The 20,594-nt window shown below is 39.7% G+C and overlaps 1 protein-coding gene across 8 annotated transcripts in view; it reads right to left on the reverse strand.

Annotated features, from left to right (window-relative positions):
- Positions 1 to 12,060, reverse strand: part of LOC101714814 (G kinase-anchoring protein 1) — a 62,529-nt gene extending 50,469 nt beyond the window's left edge. Inside the window, exons 1-5 of one of the 8 annotated variants that reach the window (XM_087204761.1) lie at positions 11,685 to 12,048; positions 11,274 to 11,399; positions 7,754 to 7,810; positions 4,935 to 5,193; positions 2,146 to 2,289 (exon numbers count right to left, since the gene is read on the reverse strand). In XM_087204761.1, coding sequence (XP_087060887.1) covers positions 2,146 to 2,289; positions 4,935 to 5,150 — 360 coding nt within the window. In that variant the 5' untranslated portion in view covers positions 5,151 to 5,193; positions 7,754 to 7,810; positions 11,274 to 11,399; positions 11,685 to 12,048. Of the gene's footprint in view, positions 1 to 2,145; positions 2,290 to 4,934; positions 5,194 to 7,753; positions 7,811 to 11,273; positions 11,400 to 11,489; positions 11,508 to 11,684 lie in introns of those variants that run through there. The other 7 variants (XM_013078714.3, XM_013078715.3, XM_087204766.1 and 4 more) reach the window with 7 other exon arrangements.
- Positions 12,061 to 20,594: the final 8,534 nt, after the last annotated feature.

A 20,594-nucleotide genomic window follows, 5' to 3' on the forward strand; every position in this document is an offset into this window, starting at 1 on the left:
ATTTCCAGTATCTCAGCAAAATATAAAATATCTCAAGTAGCCAGAACCTTTTTTTCAGTCTCAATCTATAACAATTTCTAATGACTAAAAGGAAAGACTAAAATTAAGATCAAGGTGTCATTGAGGCAGTTTGTTCCAACTTGTCTTCTCTTCATGGGTAAGTCCAACTATTTGTTTTTATTGATAGAACAACATGTTTGTCTGTTATGCTTTTTAACATCTAATTTTATAGACATCTTTGTAATTTCCTGTCTTTTTGAGACAGGGACTCACTATGCAGTTTATGCTGGCCTTGAACTTATTCTGTAGCCCAGGCTGGCCCTCAAACTCTTGGTGACCCTCCTGCCTCTGCCTCCCAAGTGCTGGGATTACAAGTTTGTGCCACCACACCCGGCTGCTATTTTCTGCTACATAAACCATGTCATTTTTTCTTCAAGTGATTTCAATCTCATAGAGAAAAGAACTCTGTCTAAGTTCTTCTCTTTAACTTTTAAAAATTACACCTGGAACTATATATGTTTTATTGAGATGAAAAATTTTAAATACTTATTTGATTTCTCTACATTCTTGCTATTTTTTGTATTCATAACCAGAGGTCTGATTCCAGACAAATTCTTCAAATGGGTTATATTCCCTTTAATAACTACATTTAGCTGGGCTGGGGATTAGCTCAGTGGTTCCGGCGCCTTCCTCGCAAGCACAAGGTCCCAAGTTCGATCCCCGGTATCCCCCTCCCCTCAGTGAAGACTTCAATTTACCAGTGAAGACACTGGTAAATTCTATAACTATATAAACAGGTAGCTTATCATAACATTCACTTTTGCAAACACAAATTAGTCATAATAAATGTTGTATAAGGAAAAAAAGAATCACTTATCTCCTAGACGTAGCATGAGATGATTTATCCTGTATATTAGTGTTTGAAAATGTCTTTTGGAGATTACGTCATAGCTCTACAGTAATAATTTGTACTCATAATGATGAGTCTGAGACAATACAGTAAAAATCCTAAAGAAAATGTTATAATTAAAAGAGCTCATATTGGGCCTGGGATTTAGCTCAGTGGTTCCACTGCCTGCCTCACAAGCGCAAGGACCCAAGTTCGATAACGAGTACCACAAAAAAAAAAAAAAAAAAAAAGAGCTCATATTAAGAGGATACTATAGTATTATCTACTTCTTTTAAAACTGATAGCCCAAGAATGATAGGAATATTCACTCTAATAGACTAAACATCTACTAGAACAACTCTCTCTCTCTACAAATTCTACAATAGTTTAACAGATAAGCAAATAAATGTTTCATTTCTTACACATATACATCTCCTAAAGTATACTCCAGGTTTATTTTCCCAGACATGACAACAACAAAAAAATTGGTTTTAGTAGAGTGTTTACGTGGCTATTAATATGATAGAAATACAGAAAAATTACATATCATATAAATAGATTAAAGAAACAATTTGTCATTAATATTATGTCAAGGTTAAAAAGGAAATTTCTCTTCAAAATCTTAATTTTTAGGATCTTTTTAAAATAAGAGACCTCTAGTCCTACAAATATAATTTTTAAAATTTGAAATAATTTAATCCTGTTCACTTACCTTCTCCTTCTTTCAATTGTAAAAAAGATGAATTTAAAAACACAACACAAGGTTGGGCTTGGTGGGTGGCACATGCCTGTAATCCCAGCACTTGGGAGGCCAAGGCAGGAGGATCACTGCCAGTTTGAAGCCAGCCTGGGCTACATACATAATGAGCTCGAGGTCAGCCTGAACTGCATAGCGAGACCCTGTCTCAAAAAAACAAAAAAACAAAAAACCACAACACAGGGCTAGGGGTGTAGCTCAGGCGTAGAGTGTGTGCTCAGCACACTCAAGGCCCTGGTTCAATCCCTAGCAACAAAATAAACCTCCAAAAATCAAAAACAGAAAAGTTTCCACAATATACTACTTTGAATTGTCAAAACATTAAAAAATAGAGAGAGAGAGAGAGAAATTCTTATTGAAAGCAGCAAACATATGTGAATTAATCCAGTACAAACTGTTCCTTAGAAAAGTGGTGGCACGAATTCAGATGTACTGCCATGATGAAATGCTGAACATCACTGAAAAATAAAGCAAAGCGATTTTATTTACTTAGCTGTACCTGTTCATCTCTTTGTCTCCATTCTTGCCAGTTTTCTTCTCGTGAATCCTTCTGCATGGGGTTTGACAATGGAAGGTCCTGATGAGCATTACAAATGGCATGAGAGGATTTCTGGGGAATCTTCTTAAAAGCAAGATTCCTAAGCTATAAAGCAAAACAAAACAAAACATATTAAATTTAGTTCACAATCTTGATCAATAATTGTTTGGAATTTTAAAAACATACAGCACTTTTATACTTTACTCCAAATACTCATGTTAACTCACACAACTAAAATAGTTATTTGTGGTTTTATTTTTTATTTTTGTGGGACTGGGGACTGAACAAAGGGCTATTGCACTGAGCTACATGCCCAGCCCATTTTTTGTTTTTTATTTTGAGACAGGTCTCGCTAAATTGTCCAGGCTGGCTTCAAACTCCTGGGCTCAAGTGATCTTCCTGACTCAGCTTCTGGAGTTTCTGGGACTACTGATGTATTACACCACAAGGGACTAATTTAAGGTAGTTTACTTCTGTAGTTTTATTTTTTTCAGGGCAGGGGATTTAAGCCAGAGCCTTTCACATGCTGGGCAAGTGCTCTACTACTGAACTACCCTCCCAGCCCTTATTTGTGTTTTTTATAATCTTTGCAGAATATTACCTTTGCCATCACTTCAGATGTTGGTAGAGGTACAGATGAAATGATTAAGCAAAAATTGGTTTACTCTATAGATTTTAATGATTTCTCTTTACTACAAGAGTTTACAAAAGTAGAGAATAGGTTTTTAAAAATAAATTTTATTTTATTTTATCCCCTTCCCACTCAAGCCCTCGCCCTTCCCTACGTACAAAAGCTTTCTTTCCATTTCCCCCTCTATTTTCACTTTTCATGTCCCTTCCATTCTACTTCCCTCTTCCCTTGTTCCCCTTCCCATATGAACACTTTCTTCCCATTTCCCAACATCCACCATACATTTCAGTCCTTATTTCCACTTTCCATTTCTCACACCACAGAAACAATGTGGTATTTAAATATGTGTATTGGATTTATGGTAATCAGGAGTATGGCCTCAAGGTTCATCCATTTAGCTATAAATATCTGATGCTCATCCTTCTTTATGGCAGAGTAGGACTCTATTGAATTTTAAAAAACTCCACATCTTTATCCACTCATCAATTGATGGGTATCTGGGCTGTTTCCAAGATTTAGGTATTACAAACTATGCTGCTATAAACATAGGTGTGCATATATTGCTGTGGTATGATGCTTTTAATTCTTTCGGGAAGATACCAAGAAGAAGTATAGGTAGGTTGAATGGAACCTCTAGTTTTAGTTTCGGAGAAATCACTACACTGATTTCCACAGTGGATGCACCATTCTACACTCCCATCAACAGTGGAAAAGGGTTCCTTTTTCTCCACTGCCCCTCCAGCATTTGAGAACAGTTTTTTTTCAATGTGCTTTTAAAATGCAAAACAATACAGTTTAAAAAGCTTACAAAATTAAAAATTTTAGGTGTGCCCGGTGCGGAAGCAGATGCACAGTCAACCTGCACCGTGGGGAGGTTTCTTTTGTAACTATTCATCTAAAAGACTACAGCAAGATGGTGCTTCGTATGTGAATTCATCAACAAGTGTGGGTTGAGCCCAGCAGAAGGGGCTTCCAGGATGCCATTCCACTGCTCCCAGCCCAGAGGAAGGGGCTTCTGGGCCCCCGTTCCACCACTCCCAGCACAGAGGGCCTTGCGGGCTGCTGATCCACTGCTCCTAGGCAAGAGGTAGGCACTTCCAGTCCACTGTTCCACCGCTCGCAGCCCAACCCCAATAGCACTGCCCGACCCCCCGTGGAGAAGACACATAAACAAGTCTCAAAACCAGGCTTCCAGATCACCTAAAGCAACCCCAAAAGGAAATGAGATGGAATACTCTGATACTCAATGACCTGGACTCTGTGAACTGGCAACAAAAGGGGATCTGGAAAAAATGAAATCAGAAATAATTTCACAGATAACAGCAGAGATTGAGCTCGTAGTGCAAGACATGATTAATAAATCTAGAGAGGAGCTGAGGAACATGATGGAATCCCAACAAAAGAAGTGAATGGAATCCATAAAACAGATGCAAACAGGTTTCCTGGTGATTAAAAACTCCATTGAAAGTCTATGCAGTCCCCGCCTCCATCCCAGGCTCCTAGGGCAGAGAAGCTCAGCCAGTCCCAGTGCCCGGAAGGAAGCTCCCCACCTCCATCCCAGGATCCTAGGGCAGTGAAGCTCAGCCAGTCCCAGCACCCGGAAGGAAGCTCCCCTGCCGCCATCCCAAGCTCCTAAGGCAGAGAAGCTGAGCTGGACCCAGCACCCGGAAGGAAGCTCCCCCGCTGCCATCCCAAGCTCCTAGGGCAGAGAAGGTGAGCCGCGTGGGCGCCAGAAGCACTGTGAGGCACTGAGATGGCACCTCGCTACATTGCCCCGGCTGGTCTTAAACTTGCTAAAACAATCTTCTCTCCTCAGTCTCCCAAGGGCTACAACTACAGGCACACCACTGAACCTGGCTTGCTTCCTTTAAAAGACTTTCCCGTTTTAAACTTTTGGGAATGAACACATGCACTTCTACAGGCAAAAAAGGCATTTTAAAAAATGCTCCTACATTTGACTTTAAATACACATAAACTGACATCCATCCATTCAAGTAAAATTTAAATATTGGATACTATGAACTAGGTACTATGACTCTACAAATGAACAAATTACTTCGTGTCCTCATGATGCTTACAGTCCATGGGGAAAACAGAGAACAGAATAACTAATTATTACCTCATTTGCTTCACTCTGTTGCTGTTCTTTCTTTTTTCTTCTTTTTTCTCTTTTTTTCTCATTTGTAGTTGATTTGCTTCCCATAGTTTGAGACTTTCCAGTATTCCGGCCTTTCCCTTTTCCAGGGTCAGAATCAGAACCACTGCCACTATCTACTTGTAAAAGGGCAAAACGAGAGGCTGTAGTGGGAACAGAACTAAGTACTGCGGAGGCCATGGTACAGATTTTTCTTTTCAAATGCTTCTGTCAAGAATAATTCCTGTGGGGAGAAGAAAAAAAATGAGAAAATGTACTTAGTAAAATCTGTTCTAAATTTTAAAACAACCATAAATGTACAACATTTTTCTTGACATCAGATTTAGTAGTACTGTATTTGGATCCACTCTCAAGAGTCTCATTGACTATACAAATTTACTCAGGAAAAAAGTTTTTCACAGATAATTACTGCAAGAACACCATCGATATAATGTGTTTGTTTTTTCATTTATGAATTTCAAAAAAATCATGATTTTCCTCTCCTTAAAATACCTCTAACATACACTATAATATTTATGAAAAACATCCAATATCAATATGGTTTATAATAGAAAAGAAGGAATACCATTTTTCATTGTACACAGTTTCATTAGTCCTACATGTTTACACCTAGCTTCCAAAAATAAATGGAAAAGAATATTCTCATATATGTCAAAAATGCTTTAATTTGATTTGAGATTGTGGCTTAGAATTGACAGCAAAAGACCTTAAATTCCCTCAACCAAAGGAAACTTTCTACATTAGCTTTTAGTTTACTAGTCTCTGTGCACCATACCATTCCAAGCATTTGAAATCTTACCACATACTATAGTTTGTCTTCAGGAAAGAAAATGAAAAATATGTATTAAAATTTTCATCATTAGAATCCAGAAAAATATTTGGAAATCTTTCAATTTGTCTATTATACAATGAAGAAATACCATGAGTTGATATTAAAAGATGTCACTGAGCAGTCACTAGATCAAAGTGTTTTTATTATAATACTATGTTAATACTTAATGTTCTTGTATCCAAAAACATGCACATCAAGATAAAATACAACATACACTGATGACATCACACTGATATATTGACATTTTAAAGCTTAAATCTTTCCTGAAAGCCTAAGGGCACCATAAATTAGTGTAAGGGAGAAAACATTACAAAAGTAAAAAGAAATTACAGACTTGAAAAATAATGTGGAAAACAGTAATTCTGTTTCAATTTCAGTAGCTTCCTAAAATAATCTTATTAAAGTTTTAGTTGTTTTGAGCACTTTAGGTACAATGATTCTATACAGCTGTTTAACAACTACCGCTAGATATAAATGTGGGGCTATAAAATTCAAGTGGTTGCTCTTATACTCTCACAAATAGTCACTGCTCCTCTCTGAAGGAGAATTATGTATCACTTCCCTGTTGAATACTGGCATGACTTACTTTACTTACTCAAAAAGCTTTAAAAGTCAGTGGTTCACCAAATTTTCTGTGTCTTTGATTATGAAAGGATATGCTGAAATGGAGTCTCCATTGGTCAAATCTGTTAAGAGTCTGAAACTATACTGATCAAAGTCCCTTACTAACTTGAGAAAACAATTTTGCTGCTTTAAGCTTCTGGAATTTTCAGGTTATTGCATTACAACCTAGCTTTACCATAACTTACATAAATTTCCTTTCCATTCTACATCTGATATCAAAACCATGAACTTTGTATTTGAGTTGCAGAACTCATAAAATGTTCCTAATTTCTATTCTAACACATTCCTCCAAAGCTCACAGAAATTTTTGTTCTGCGGTATAAGGCAGAGCTTCCATAACCAGCGTATCCTAAAAGTTTTTTCCAGGCCTTTGAACAGCCAGGAAAACCCTGGAGAAGTCATGGCCTCTGGGCTAGTCACCCTCAGATGCTAGGAACCTCATCTGGTATATAGCTCCTGCACATGCTGCTCAGATTGTTTTGTCAACTGTGACAAAGGAAGCACTCAACCTCCTAAAAATCTACTCCATCAGACAACTGCTGCCATTATGGTAGGAAGTCTCACAGAACTATTGGAAGAATTTATGTTCCAGGTGCCCAAAGGGTGCAGTACATGATACAGGAAACACCAGGTCAGGAGTGGAGTCCATCATCTCCTACTGACCAAGGTTCCAACGGCCTTAAATCTCAACATTGATATTTTTCCTTATTTGCCAGGGATATGCCCTATTAACAGCATAAAATCTAGCTGCAATGCAGACTGGTCAAACAATGAATATACTTTTTACCAATTATAGCCTTGTCACTATTTTAAAACACTTGAAGTTAAAAAATTCAAATGAACATGAAATTCACTTTATCACAGGAAATTTTGTACTATTTATATTATTTTGTATTAAAGAGCTGTTAAGAGTCTATAAATTGCTGAATACCCGGACAACAAAAATTATTTTTTTTTATTACTAATACAATTTTATTGTGGACTCAGAAGAAATAATCACTTAAAAGTCCAGATCAGGAACTGAACATTTTCATTTAATGATATAGTATAGTACATTAAAATTTATATTCATAGATGCAAGCATAATTTTCTAATAATCTTGAAAAGATTTTGAAGATTTAAAACTGTGACTGAGAACGTCTGACTCTACTGCAAAACATACTCTAAAACTCAAACCAGTATGTGCCCCATCTAGAAACTAAGGTTTTAATCTCTGAAATGAAAAGGTGTTTAGTCATGAAGTAGTCGTTGAACAGTCAGGCACTGCCACAAGTCAGAGACCTAAAGATTATACCTAAGATACTACAGGAGGAAAACATCAATTTACCTTAACTCCAAGAATCACAGCTGTCCTAAACTGCAGACACCCAGTAGACAGTATTTCCTAAATGAGTGAAAAGAAATACCAAAAGAAAAAGCAAAAAGAAATCATTAGAATAAATGCTGTGAACTGAGGAGAGACCCAATGATAAATACTTGAAAAACAAAATCATTTTTCTGGGAAGGCTCAACAACCACTGTGCCAAATACTTCAATCCTGAAAAGGCAGAATGTAAAGAAGGATCTATAGTTATCCCTTGTTTGATCTGGGTAAGGGTGCAAAAAAGAACAGGAGAGTGGCAGCCACTTGTGTTATATTTTACATAACAGTAAATATTAAAGAAAAAATATCGCTCTTAGTCTGCAGCTAAAGGGTTAGGAAATGAGACAACCAAAGGGCTCAATCTATACTTCATGCTGTTCTTTAAAAAAAAAAAGACAAATCACCTATTCAAAAACCACTAGCAAAATCTGCATGCCATGTCAAAGGACACACTAACCAGTATTTCCAAGTGGTAGATGGGAAATGTAAACTTTAAATAAAAGATGGAAATATAACATATATAAGTCATACTCAATTTGAAAATATGCACATTGTCTACCTACCAAAAAGAAAGACATGTATGAGACTACTTACTACACTTCGTCTTTACAAAAATGATTTTTACAATTTTCCCAAATAGTCTACAATGACAATACACTTCTACAAGGAAAAAATTCACCTTGAAAAGGGAAAATTATTGTGTATATTCAAACTTAAAATGTTAAGCATAATGTAATCAAAATTAGATTACATTTCAAAATTTAGAAAGGGTAACTACAGGTCACAAGTGACAATGAGACACTTTAGTGCTTTATGTTAGTGATGCAGAAGTCAAATGACAATGAACAACTGTCAAGGACTAATTGTGTTGCATGCTTTTAGGAGAACATTACATTCATTAATTTTTAAGAATTTAAAGAGATGATCACGTCATATAATCCAACAATTCCTTTATAATTCTTTTTTAAACCTTAGAGACCATGAAGACGAGAGGCTTTTAAAAGACACTATTTCAGGGCTTGGATGAGGTTAGTATTCCTCCAGTCTTGGGTCATACACTTCTGCCTCTCCACTTTCAGCCATATCTGAGGTATATTAGGATTAATGATCCAAATATAGCTCTTCTCTCGCCTCTATTTTCCTTTTCTTTCTTTTTAAAACACATTTGGTCTTTAAAATTTAGATATTTACATGTTCATTCATATATTCCTATGTGATATAGTAAGACATACAATGCAAATGAAAGCATGGTGGACCTTTACTAAGATACTTGTGTTAGTATGAATATGATGCCTAATGCATGTTAGGCAAGAAATCTAATAATTATTTTGTATTTCCCTTCTTTTCCCTTTGAATTTCCTTTTAAAAACTTCAAGGCAGTAGGTATCAATCACTGTTAAAGCACTTGTTTAACATGCAGAAAGGCCCTGAGTTTGCTCCTTATCACTGCAAAAAAATAGTCAAAATAAAACAAACCTTTCCTCTAAAAAAGAAGAAAATTAGTACTGTATAAGAAGTTGAAGACAAAAGAAATTTACAAGATAATTAAAAAAACAGAAATGTTTTAAGTGAAAATTTAAGATACAAATAAGTTCACAATTATAAATATACAAGAAACTCACAAATGTATTCATTATTCTATTATCTTTTATAATTTAATAACTACCATAATTAAAAACCATTCATTCCTGTATACTTGAGATTACAGTGATGTCAAAAGTATATGAAATTTTCATTTTATACTCAATATCCAAAAAGCCAATTATTTGACTTACTGAATATTATGGCATATGTTAGGGTTATTTGAACTCCAGGAAAACCAACTACTTAGAATTTCCTGAACACAATAGTCAACCTGTTCTTATCTTTATGCTATTATTCCTTTTGCCTGCGATGCCCTCTATCTCTTGTACTTAAAATTTCTAATTCACCCCTCAATAGCCATATCATTTTCCATATTTCTTATTTATTTCTACTAATAAAGGAACTCCATAAAAATAATCTTTTTATTATTATGCTTAGCCCCCCAGGGTCCTGATTTCAAGATCAGGCCTCTTCTTCCTATTCCTGACAAGTACTACAGAAGACAAGTTTATTGAACTTAGTGGGGTTTTTGCATGTTATGTTTATACCCCCCAAGTATACAGCTACCTATGCACTCAAAGATATCCTCTTGGGGGTGGGAGGGATGACTCAGTAGATGAGGGGCATTCATGAGGCCCTAAGTTCATTCCCCAACACTCACGATAAAAACCCAAACAAAATTAAACTTCCCCCCAAAATTAAAATTAATTTGTAACACAGTGGTACAGCAATTGTGTGGCACACCCTGAGGTCCTGGATTCAATTCCCAGCAACAATCTCCCATGTACCAGGGAAGCTGAGACAGGACTGCAAGATCAAGGCCAGCCTGGGTGATTCAGCTAGACCTTGTCTCAAAAAAGGGGGGGAGGGGCTGGGTATGTGGCTCAGGGTCCCTGTGTTTAATCACCAGTGTCCAATCACCCTACCCCCCAGCTAGGCATACAGGACAAACAGGTACTGAGAAAGGATGTAAGGATTTCCCTCGTGAATAAAGTGAATGTATTTTTATTTGCTCACAATATTTTTGAAGGGTAGTATTGGGAATTGAACCCAGGACCTTTACACTAACCTACATCTCCAGCTATCTGGATTTTTTGAGACAGAATCTTGCTAAGTTAGGCAAGGTCAGCTCAAACTAGTGATCCTCCTGGGATTATAGCTCTGGACCACTTTCCCAGGTACACTGTTCTTTTGATCAACTAGGTTCTTGCTCTTAAGTCTATGGAATTGAGGGCACCAACTGCATCATATAGCTAAGTTTTTAATGATCCTATATGACAAGAACATCTCATTGAACAGGATATAACCACTACCACCCTCAGTTGTATAAAGTTGTTAAGAAAAAAAACTAGATTTCTATAGTTTTTTTTGGGGGGGGGGTTAACCTGGGATCGAACTCAGGACCTTCCGCTTTCGAGGCAGGTGGCAGCACCACTGAGCTAAATCCCTGGGCCTCTATAAAGATTTTTAATATAGTGTTCTAATTTGTCATAAGGTTTCGCAAATATTTTTATGGCTACAAGTCAAATTTATTAACCGGACGATTCTGGTTGCAATCATATTTACTATATAATGATGCAATGGCAAATGGTGTAGAAAAAAGTCACTGACTTTTCACTATAAGAAAAACGATCTTCAGTGCTTGTAGCGAAAGCATTACTCCTTAACTGAAAAATCTCATTAAGGTAACAGGAGAAAAAGGGTTGCAGAGAAATGGCAGGCTGTGTAATAAACTATTTTATCACTTCGGTTCAGTATTTATTAAACATCCTAAATGCTAAAGATCTCCCCAAATTTTGAAAGAACTTCCAAACAACAACGGCAAAAAACCCCCCAAAAAACAATGCTGCTCGTTTACTTTTCAGTAGCTGGTCCCACATCTGAGAGTAATTCATTGTACCTCATTCCCAAAAGACAGCCCAATTCAACTGCAGGATGTGACCGATGCTCCAAAACTTACTCGCAACTACACACAGGAAGACCGGGGGCCGGGCGATACCCAGCTCAGGCAGCAGCTGCTTCAAACCTGAAAAGCAAAAAACAGCGAGTCAGTCGTCGCTCCAGAAATTTCGAGCGGAGGCTCGGGCGACGGCCGCGGCGGCGGGGGCAGCAGCACCTGTCACTCGCGGCCCCGGGCTCGGCCGGGCCTGGGTCCCTGTCTCCCGCCCAGCACCGCCGCGGCCCTGCCCGAGAGCGGCCCTCCGCCGCCCCGCGCTCGGGCCAGCGGGCCCAGCGCCCGCCCGAGGCCGAGTCGCCGCCCTGCGAGCCCGGCCCCCGGAGCGCACCCCTGAGCGGGCCGCCGCGTACTCACTGGGCCTTCGCTCGGCCTCGTCCTCCCCAGCAGGCGGCCACTCCGGGCGTTGAGACTCGGCGGATCTGGAGGGGGCCGGGGGCTCGCGGGGGCGCCGGGCGCGGCGAGGACGTTGGCGAGCGCAGCGGAGGCTGCGGGGAGGGCGGGCAGAGCGCGGCGGGAGCGAGCCAGAGGCGAGGCGGAGGCAGGAGGGGGCCGCGGAGGGCGGAGGGGCCGCGGGCGGAGGCGGGGCGGGGCCTGGCGCGCCCTCGCCGCGCGGGGTTTGTTTATTTTCCCAGTGGGTCGCGGCGCCGGCTGCGTGGAGGCTCGCGGGCTACGTGCCCCCCGGAGTTGGTGAGAGGACCAGAACCACCTGCTGGAGACGGGAGCTACGGGGGCCTGGCAGGGTCCAAACGGCTCACGTAGGCGTCGCCGCGGGCCTCGGGGTCACGGGAAGAGAAGGGCTCTCTCCCAGAGTGCGTGGAAGGAGGGAAGCCTGGCGGGAGACTAGGGCTCCAGGCCACTCCCCCGCGGCTCCTGGGGTCTCGGAGAGCCCTTGGCTCTGGTGTGAAGTGGGGATGGTGCTTCCCTAGATCTCCTAGGGAAAGCAACGCTGCTCAGTTCTCTGTACAGTCCCGCGGTGGTGTCCCGTTGTCTACCTAGATACTCCGTCGGTAGCGCTAGTTCATTTTACAAGCAAGGTGAAGTGACTAACCCAAAGCCCTCCAGCAAATGGCAATTGATGACAGAGCTGGTTCCCACCTGTACTGGCTTCCACTTCTGGTTCCACTACACGGCATCGTCTCCGTAAATCACTTTGATCCATCTCATAGAACACCTCACGTAGGTAAAGTGCGGGAGGTTTACAGAGGGGAGTTGACTTTATCTGTTCTCCTAGAGTAAAAAATAAAACAAAGATAAAATAGCTTTATGGTAAAGGCCAAGATAGGTCCCATACAAAATACCAAGATCTGCAGAGAAGGTCAAGGAACCTCTGGTGTCCATCCGAGGGATCAGAAAAGAAAGGCAGCATGAAGACGGCAGGGGGATTGACTCTGAAGGAGGTGGGGAGGTAGGGTTTTACAGCAAGAGCATGAGGACACACCTGAAGGCCAAGGAGAGCTGTGTTCCAGGAAGAGCAAAGACTATAGAGTATGTTGAGAAGCAGCAGAGACAAAGGAGAGTGATCCACAGATGGCAAGTGGGTGAATCTGTATTTAATTCAGTGTTTTAAGTTTTCAAGGTTTAAAAGTTTGAGAGAAGTAAAGGAAAGCCTTTTCTTTATGATTGGTGAATTTAAAGGACATAGTTGAGAGATAGTGTGCAGGCAGAATCTACAGAATTTGTCAACTGCTGTAATTGATTAATTGGGGGTAGAAAGAGAAATAACAAATAGAAGTTTTGAGTTTGTAGATAATTATAAGAAATAGAAAGGAGGAGCTACTTTTTGAGAAGATGGTAGTTTAGATTTGGACATTTTAAGAGTTTGAAAGGTTTTCAAGGCAGCCACATAGATGTGAACACTGAGAAGTCAGAAATAAAGGTTTTGAAATTTAGGAGAGAGCATTGAGCAAGAAAATAGATGGGAGCCGGGAATTTAGCGCAGTTGGCACCGCAACTGCCTCCCAAGGGCAAGATCCTGAGTTCAATCTCTGCTACCAAAAAAAAAAAAGAAACAAAGAAAATAGATGGGAAAGTATCAGCCCCCCAGTGATATCATTGTGACAGAGAAGGGCAGACTCTTGGAAAATACCTTCTTCTCGAGTCTTGCTGAAGTGTCATCATTGGCCCAGGAGCATTGGCAGCACCAGGAGATTTGTTAGAAATGCTGATCTCAGACCCCAACCCAGACCTGCTACATCCACATTGTTATGATTTATATGTAGATGTCCCCCCAAAGTCTCATGTGCACAGAGGTGGGGCTTTTTGTAGGTGGCTGGATTAGGGTATGTGATGCTGGGATTAAGGGTGTCTGATATCTGGATTAGTCTGCTGATTGGATTAGCATAGTTCTGGGTGTGGCTGAATGAATTTACTGAAGACAGAAGAGCCACCTTGGGAGTAAGTGGCACCAACCAATAGGCTTATAGCTGGATGGAATAAAAATGAAATGCAAGAAGGAAGGCTGCTACTTGCTGCTTCTTGCCTCCCATGCCATGGACCTTTCTCTTCTGCCACATCCCTATGCCATACGGCTCTGCCTTGGAGCCAGACAACCATGGACTGAAACCTCTACAAACTGTGAACTAAAATAAACCTTTACTCTTTTAACTTGTGGGTGTTGGATATTGTGTCTCAGTGATGAGAAAAGTAACTATGGCATGCATCTTCAATTTAACAAGAATGCCCAAGAAATTTGACCACAAATTTGAGAAGCTCTGATCTGGATGAGAAAGGCCATCAGAGAAGGGGAGTAAGAAGTGGGAGGAAACCCTGGGTCATGCAAAGTCATCAAAGCAAGGTAAATTGAAGTTTCACAAAAGCATGCCAGGAAGGAGTGTTGATCAACAATATCCAAAACCACAGAGGTTGGTTGAAAGGTTCGAAGAAAGAATGTTTGCATTTTGGAATTAAGTGATAGGATCATTATGACTGCATTATTCTAATTGAAAGCTTGGAAACATCCACTTTCTATTTGGGGCTACCTAGGGACCCAGTCCTCCTAGTTCCCACTTATATGGGACCTGTTGGGTAGGTTTGATAGCAGGGGAGAATGGAGGGTCTCTTTTAGTTGATGCTAAAAATAAGAAGCAAGGTTATTTCAGTAGATGGCTAATTGGCCATCACAATTTATTTCTCCTCTCTCCCTAAACCCAGAGTACTCTTCACGGCCTCTCTTTCAGCTAATATGGTCAGGCACAGTCATTGCAAGAGAATGTGAGCAGGAATTCTGTCTGCCCCTGCCAAGCCAGGGCCTTTACCTTGAGAATATGTATGCCTCCTTCATTAGTGTCTTAGTCACTTGGACAAAATACCCACCACCTGCAACTTAAAGTAGGAGACATTTATTTTGGCTCACAGTCTATGGTCACCTGGCTCCAAGGCAGAAATGGCACGGCAGAGAGTCTTGGTAGAGGAAAGCTGCTCACTTCCTGGTGGCCAGAAAGCAGAGAGAAAAGGGGGAAGTGAGGGAGGGAGATACATCCTTCCAAGTCACACTTCCAGTGACCTGCCTCTTCTGACTGTATCCCATCTCCTAACAGCACATTCAGCTATGGCACCCCCATGATCCAAACCGAAAGCCAAACCTCTGGGTGCATGAGAGTTTGGGGGTCATTCTTGAACTAAACCATAACAATTGGTTTACTCTTTCTGCCACCTGGACCCTGGACAAGGCACCTGTGCTTTAATTATACAGATGAGTACAAGCCCTTAGGGTTAGCAGAGCCACAAGGAAGAAGGTGCTGGATAAAGGGCACCAGGCACTGGGAACACTCCATTATGTGAGCAGCATATACATTTCTGTTGAGTTGGAACTATAACCTTTTGAGGTGCATTTGTTGTAGCAGGTTAGCCTACTCTAGCTATCTTAGTCATTAACTAAAAATAAAAAGAGAAGACAGGTTAAAATAGGAGCTATGAGTGATGGGGAGTGAACTGACTAGGGATCAAAGTAAGGTTTCTAGGCACTATAAGGACACCTTTCAGTGAGTGGTCATGAATTTGTAGAGACTAGTTAGTTGTGCCTTATTCATTGTTCATCTCCGGGCACTAAGCAAGCAGTTTTAGCACTCAGTAGGACTGAGATTTGGCCAGGCAAATATAATGGAGAGGAAAGGGCAAAATAGTTGAGGGTAGAAGCAAAGGAGGCATTATAATCTCAGGTGTGGTAAGAAGTCAGATTAAGGGTCTGGTGGTATAGCTCAGTGGTAGAGTGCTTGCCTAGCATGCACAAGGCCCTAGGTTCAATCCTCATTACCGCACATACAGAAAAAGTAAGGGGGTGAGAATCAGTGAAAAGATGATAGTGTATCTAGATTGGTGTCTCTGATGAGGTTGAATAATTGTTGGAGTTTGGAGTTTCCTATAGGAAATAACCTAGAAAGAGAAAAAACCAATTGAAGAGTGGGAGTCTTGAAATTGTAAAATTAGAGGAGGGGCTATAGTTACCAGTTAAATGAGAATGTAGAGAATGATCCTCAAAATGAGTAACAGAATTCTATGGTTTTCGTATTAAGGGGTCCTCCACAGGTTCTCGTGCTAAAGGCTTGGTCCCTACCATGGAGATATTGAGAGCTGCTAGGAACCTTAAGAGGTGTGGCCTAATGAGAGGCCTTTAGGTCACTGGGGCATGCCCTTGAGGGAGAAACTCGTGGACAGTGGAACTCCAGCCCCCTGCTCAAGTCCTGTTTCACTTCCCAGCAGTGAGGTGAATAGTTTCAGGTTTTGCCCCCTATCATGATGTGCTCCCTCACCATAGCCAAAAAAGCAGTGGAGCCAATCAGTCATGAACAGGTCTCTCCAAAAACTGTGATCCAAAGTAAACTTTTTTTTAAGGCAAAGCGTTTATTGATACATTTTAGATATACATAATGATAACATTCATCATAGGGAATTTGCAACTGTACATGATATATCTTGCTGTTTCTTTTTTCCCATTCCCCCTTTCCTTCGACCCCTCTTCGTCTCTTTATTTACAACACCTTCATTTTCATTTTTTCTTTTTTTTTCTTGTCCCTTCTTTCCTTTCCTGCTACCCCCGCCCTGTTCCTCTTCTCATTTGAACATTTTCTTTCCATTTGCCAATATCTATTACACATTTTGGTACTTATTTCCACTTTTGGTTTTTCACACCAGATAAAAAATGTGGTATTTTAAAATGTGTGTCCAATTTATTTCACTTAAGAGTATGGTCTCAAGGTGCATTCATTTAGCTAGAAATGTCTCAAGCTTATCCTTCTTTATGGCAGAGCAGTACTTCATTGTATAAAAAACCACATCATCTTTATACACTCATCAGTTGATGGACATTTGGGCTCTTTCCAAGATTTAGCTATTACAAACTGTGCCACTAAAACATGAATGTGCATATATCACTGTGGTACAATGCTTTTAATTCTTTCAGGAAGATTCTCAGAAGGGGAATAGCTGGATCAAATGGAACCCGTAGTTTTTTATTTTTTTGAGGAATCTCCACACTGATTTCCACAGTGGTTGCACCAGTCTGCATTTCTACCAGCAGTCAAGAAGGGTTCCTTTTTCCCCACAGCCCCTCCAGCTTTTGTTATTCATTGATTTCTGGAATGAGATGGAATCTCAGCATTGTTTTAAGTTGCATCTGTTGAATGACCAGTGATCTTGAGCGTTTTTTCATATGTGTATTTGCTGTTTCTACTTCATCTGAGAAGTGTCTATTCATTTCAGATGTCCATTTTTGGATTGGGTCTTTAAATTTGGCAGGTCTAATTTTTTTTTTGAGTTCTTTATATATTTAGATAGTAGTCCTTTGTCTGAGGAACAGCTGGCAAAAATTTTTTCCCACTCTGTGGGTTGTCTTTTCACTCTGTTGGTGCAAAAGCTTTTTAAGGTAAGATTCCAATTGTTGATTCTTTGTGATAGTTCCTGTGTGATTGAGGTTTTGTTCATAAAGTCTTTGCCTACACCAGTGTCTCCTAGAGTTCTACCTAGTCTATCTTCCAGTAGATTTAGTGTTTCTGTTTTAATATTTAGGTCTTTAATATTTTGATTTTAGTTTCATCCCTGATGAAAGATACAGGTTTAGTTTTAATCTTCGGCAAGTGAAAAGCCACTTTTTCCTGCACCATTTTTTTTCTGTGTTCCCTATTTATTCTTAAGTTCTTTTATTGGTACATTTTAGGTATACAAAACGTTTACATTTGTCATTGGGTGCTGGTACCTGTACATAATGGATCTCGGTTCTTATTTTTTCCACACTACCTGTGTGCGCTTCACCCCCTCCACCCTTCCCTATTTACATGGACTTCATTTCCTTTTTTTTCTTTTCTCATAATTTTTCCTTACCCTTCTTTCCTTTCCCCTTCCCCTCCCATCACCCCTACCCCTTTGGACTTTTCTTCCTATTTCAAATTATCAATTATTCATTTTAATCATTTTAACCCTTATTTACACTTTCAGTTTCTCATACTAGAGAAACTATTTGGTATTTACACTTGTGTCCTATTTATTTCACTTAAGAGGATGGCCTCAATATACATCTATTTAGCTGTAAATGACTCTAGTTTCTCATTCTTTATGGCTGAGTAGTACTCCATTTTATAAAAAAAAACCACATCTTTATCCAGTTTCCAGTTGATGGGCACTTGGGCTGTTTCCAAGCTTTAGCTATTACAAACTGTGCCACTATAAACATAGGTGGGCATGTATTGCTGTGGTATGATTCTTTTAATTCTTTTGGGAAGATACCCAGCAGGAGAATAGCTGGGTCATATGGGACCTCTAGTCCTAGTTCTTTGAGGTATCTCCATACTGATTTCCCTAGTGGTTGCACCAGTCTGCACTCCCACCAACAATGGAGAAGGGTTCCTTTCTCCCCATACCCCTGGCAGCATTTGTTGTTGGTTGATTTTTTGATAACAGCCATTCTGTCTGGGGTGAGGTGGAATCTCAGTGTTGTTTTCATCTGCATCTCTCCAATGACGAGTGATGTTGAACATTTTTTCATATATTTATTTGTTGCTTTTACTTCTTGTTCTGAGAAATGTCTGTTCATTTCAGATGCCCATTTTTGAATTGGGTCTTTGAATTTGTAGGGTCTGATTTTTTTCAGTTCTTTATATATTCCAGATAGTAGTCCTTTGTCTGATGTACAGCTGCTAAAATTTTTTCCCACATTGTAGGTTGTCTCAGCTCTGTTGGTGGTTTCTTTTGCAGTGCAGAAGCTTTTTAATAAGATGAGATCCCAGTTGTTGATTCTTTCTGCTAGTTCCTGTGCTACTGAGGTTTTGTTCATAAAGTCTTTTCCTATGCCCATGTCTTCAAGAGTTCTACCTAACTTATCTTCCATCAAGTTTAGTGTTTCTGTTTTAATATTTAGATCTTTAATCCACTTTGATCTTAGTTTAGTGCATAGTGATAGTTATGGGTCTAGTTTTAATCTTTGGCAGGTTGAAATCCAGTTTTTCCAACACCATTTATTAAATAGGGTATCTTTCCTCCAATGATGCTGGTTGGCTCCTTTGTCAAAGGTGAGGATGTTGAGTATGTCTGGAGTTGTTTCTGCATCTTCTATTCTATTCCACTGATCCTCAGGTCTATTCTTTTGCCAGTACCATTCCAGCACCATTTATTGAAGAGGCTATTTTTCTTCCAGTGAAGGTGTTTGGCTTCTTTGTCAAAGATAAGTGACTGAGTATGTCTGGAGTTGTTTCTGCATCTTCTAATCTGTTCCACTGATACTCGGGTCTGTATTTTTGCCAATACCATGCTGTTTTTATCACTGTACCTTTGTTGTATAATTTTAAGTCAGAGATTATGATGCCCCCTGCCTTGCCTTTGTTGCCCAGAATTGCCTTTGCTATTCTAGATCTCTTCTGGTTCCAAATGAATTTTAGGGTTGTTTTCTCTATTTCTGTAAGATATGCTGTTGGAATTTTTATTGGGATTTCATTAAACCTATATAACAATTTTGGAAGTATGGCCGTTTTCACTATTTTGGTTCTTCACACCCAAGAACAAGGGATATCTTTCCATTTTCTGATATCCCCTTTGATCTCCTTTTTCACAGTACTGTAGTATTCAATGTAAAGATCTTTTACTTCCTTCATTTGATTGATTCCTAAGTATTTCATTTTTTTGGATGCTACTGTGAAAGGTGTTGTTTCCCTAATTTCCCTCTCAGTGAATTTGTTATTCATGTACAGAAGGCTGATTTCTGAGTGTTGACTTTGTATCCAGCTATGCTGAATTTGGTTATTAAATCTACAAGTCTTTTGGTGGTGGTTTTAGGGTCTTCTATGTAGAGTATCATGTCATCCACAAATAATGATGATTTAACCTCTTCCTTTCCTATCCTTATTCCTTGTATTTCTTTCTCTTGTCTAATTGCTCTGGCTAATGTTTCCAGAACTATATTTAGCAGGAGTAATGATAGTGTGCTGCAGGAGACTGCAAATTGATTATGCCCAAAGCAGGCTGTAAGCATTGCAGGCTGTAAAGAATGAACACCACAACTGGCTTATTTTGAAAATTGAGTCTGGCCGAAGCCTATGTGCTGAGGTCAGAGCAACTCACACTCAAATTCCATTCCCATAACTAAAACCTTAAATAGGACAATGTTCTAATTACAACCATATATTTTGTCTATTCTGTTTTTAATTTGAGAATGCTTTGTCTTGTCTTTTATGAGCCTTGCTTACATTAATTTCCAGAGAAACTCCACAACTATGCATCTTTGCACATAGTACTGGCCTTCCATGTAGCTCATCTTTACTGCAATAAATTATCAATAAAAATAACTTTCAAGCCCTACAAGAAAATCACTTTGCTCAAAGCTCTCCTCAACTTGAGGGTTTGTGTTGAGAGGTCTGCTGTGATTCTCATAGGCTTTCCTTTATAAGTGATTTGTTTCTTTTCTCTAGCAGCTTTTAATATTCTGTTCTTGTGTTGGATCTGGAATCTTGACTATTATATACCTGGGGGAAGTTTGTTTTTCTTGATCATAGCTAATTGGAGTTCAATATGCTTCACTTATCAGTATGTCAAATTCTTTTTCCCTGTTTAGGAAGTTTTCTGCTGTTACTTCTGTGAATAGGATTTTTATGTCACTTATACTATCTCTGTTTTTTCATTGACTCTGATCAATCTTATACTTCTTTGCATCATCTAGCAGCTGCTGGATTGATTTCTCATGGACCCTTGTTATTTTTTTTTTTGGTACAGGGGATCAAACTTGGGTCCTTGCAGTTGTGGGGCAGGCAGCAGAACCACTGAGCTAAGTCCCTGGCCCCTGTC

The sequence above is a fragment of the Heterocephalus glaber genome, unplaced genomic scaffold (assembly GCF_053883595.1).
Source record: "Heterocephalus glaber isolate CG9 unplaced genomic scaffold, H.glaber_assembly_v1.0 deba00000546, whole genome shotgun sequence".
NCBI lineage: Eukaryota > Metazoa > Chordata > Mammalia > Rodentia > Bathyergidae > Heterocephalus > Heterocephalus glaber.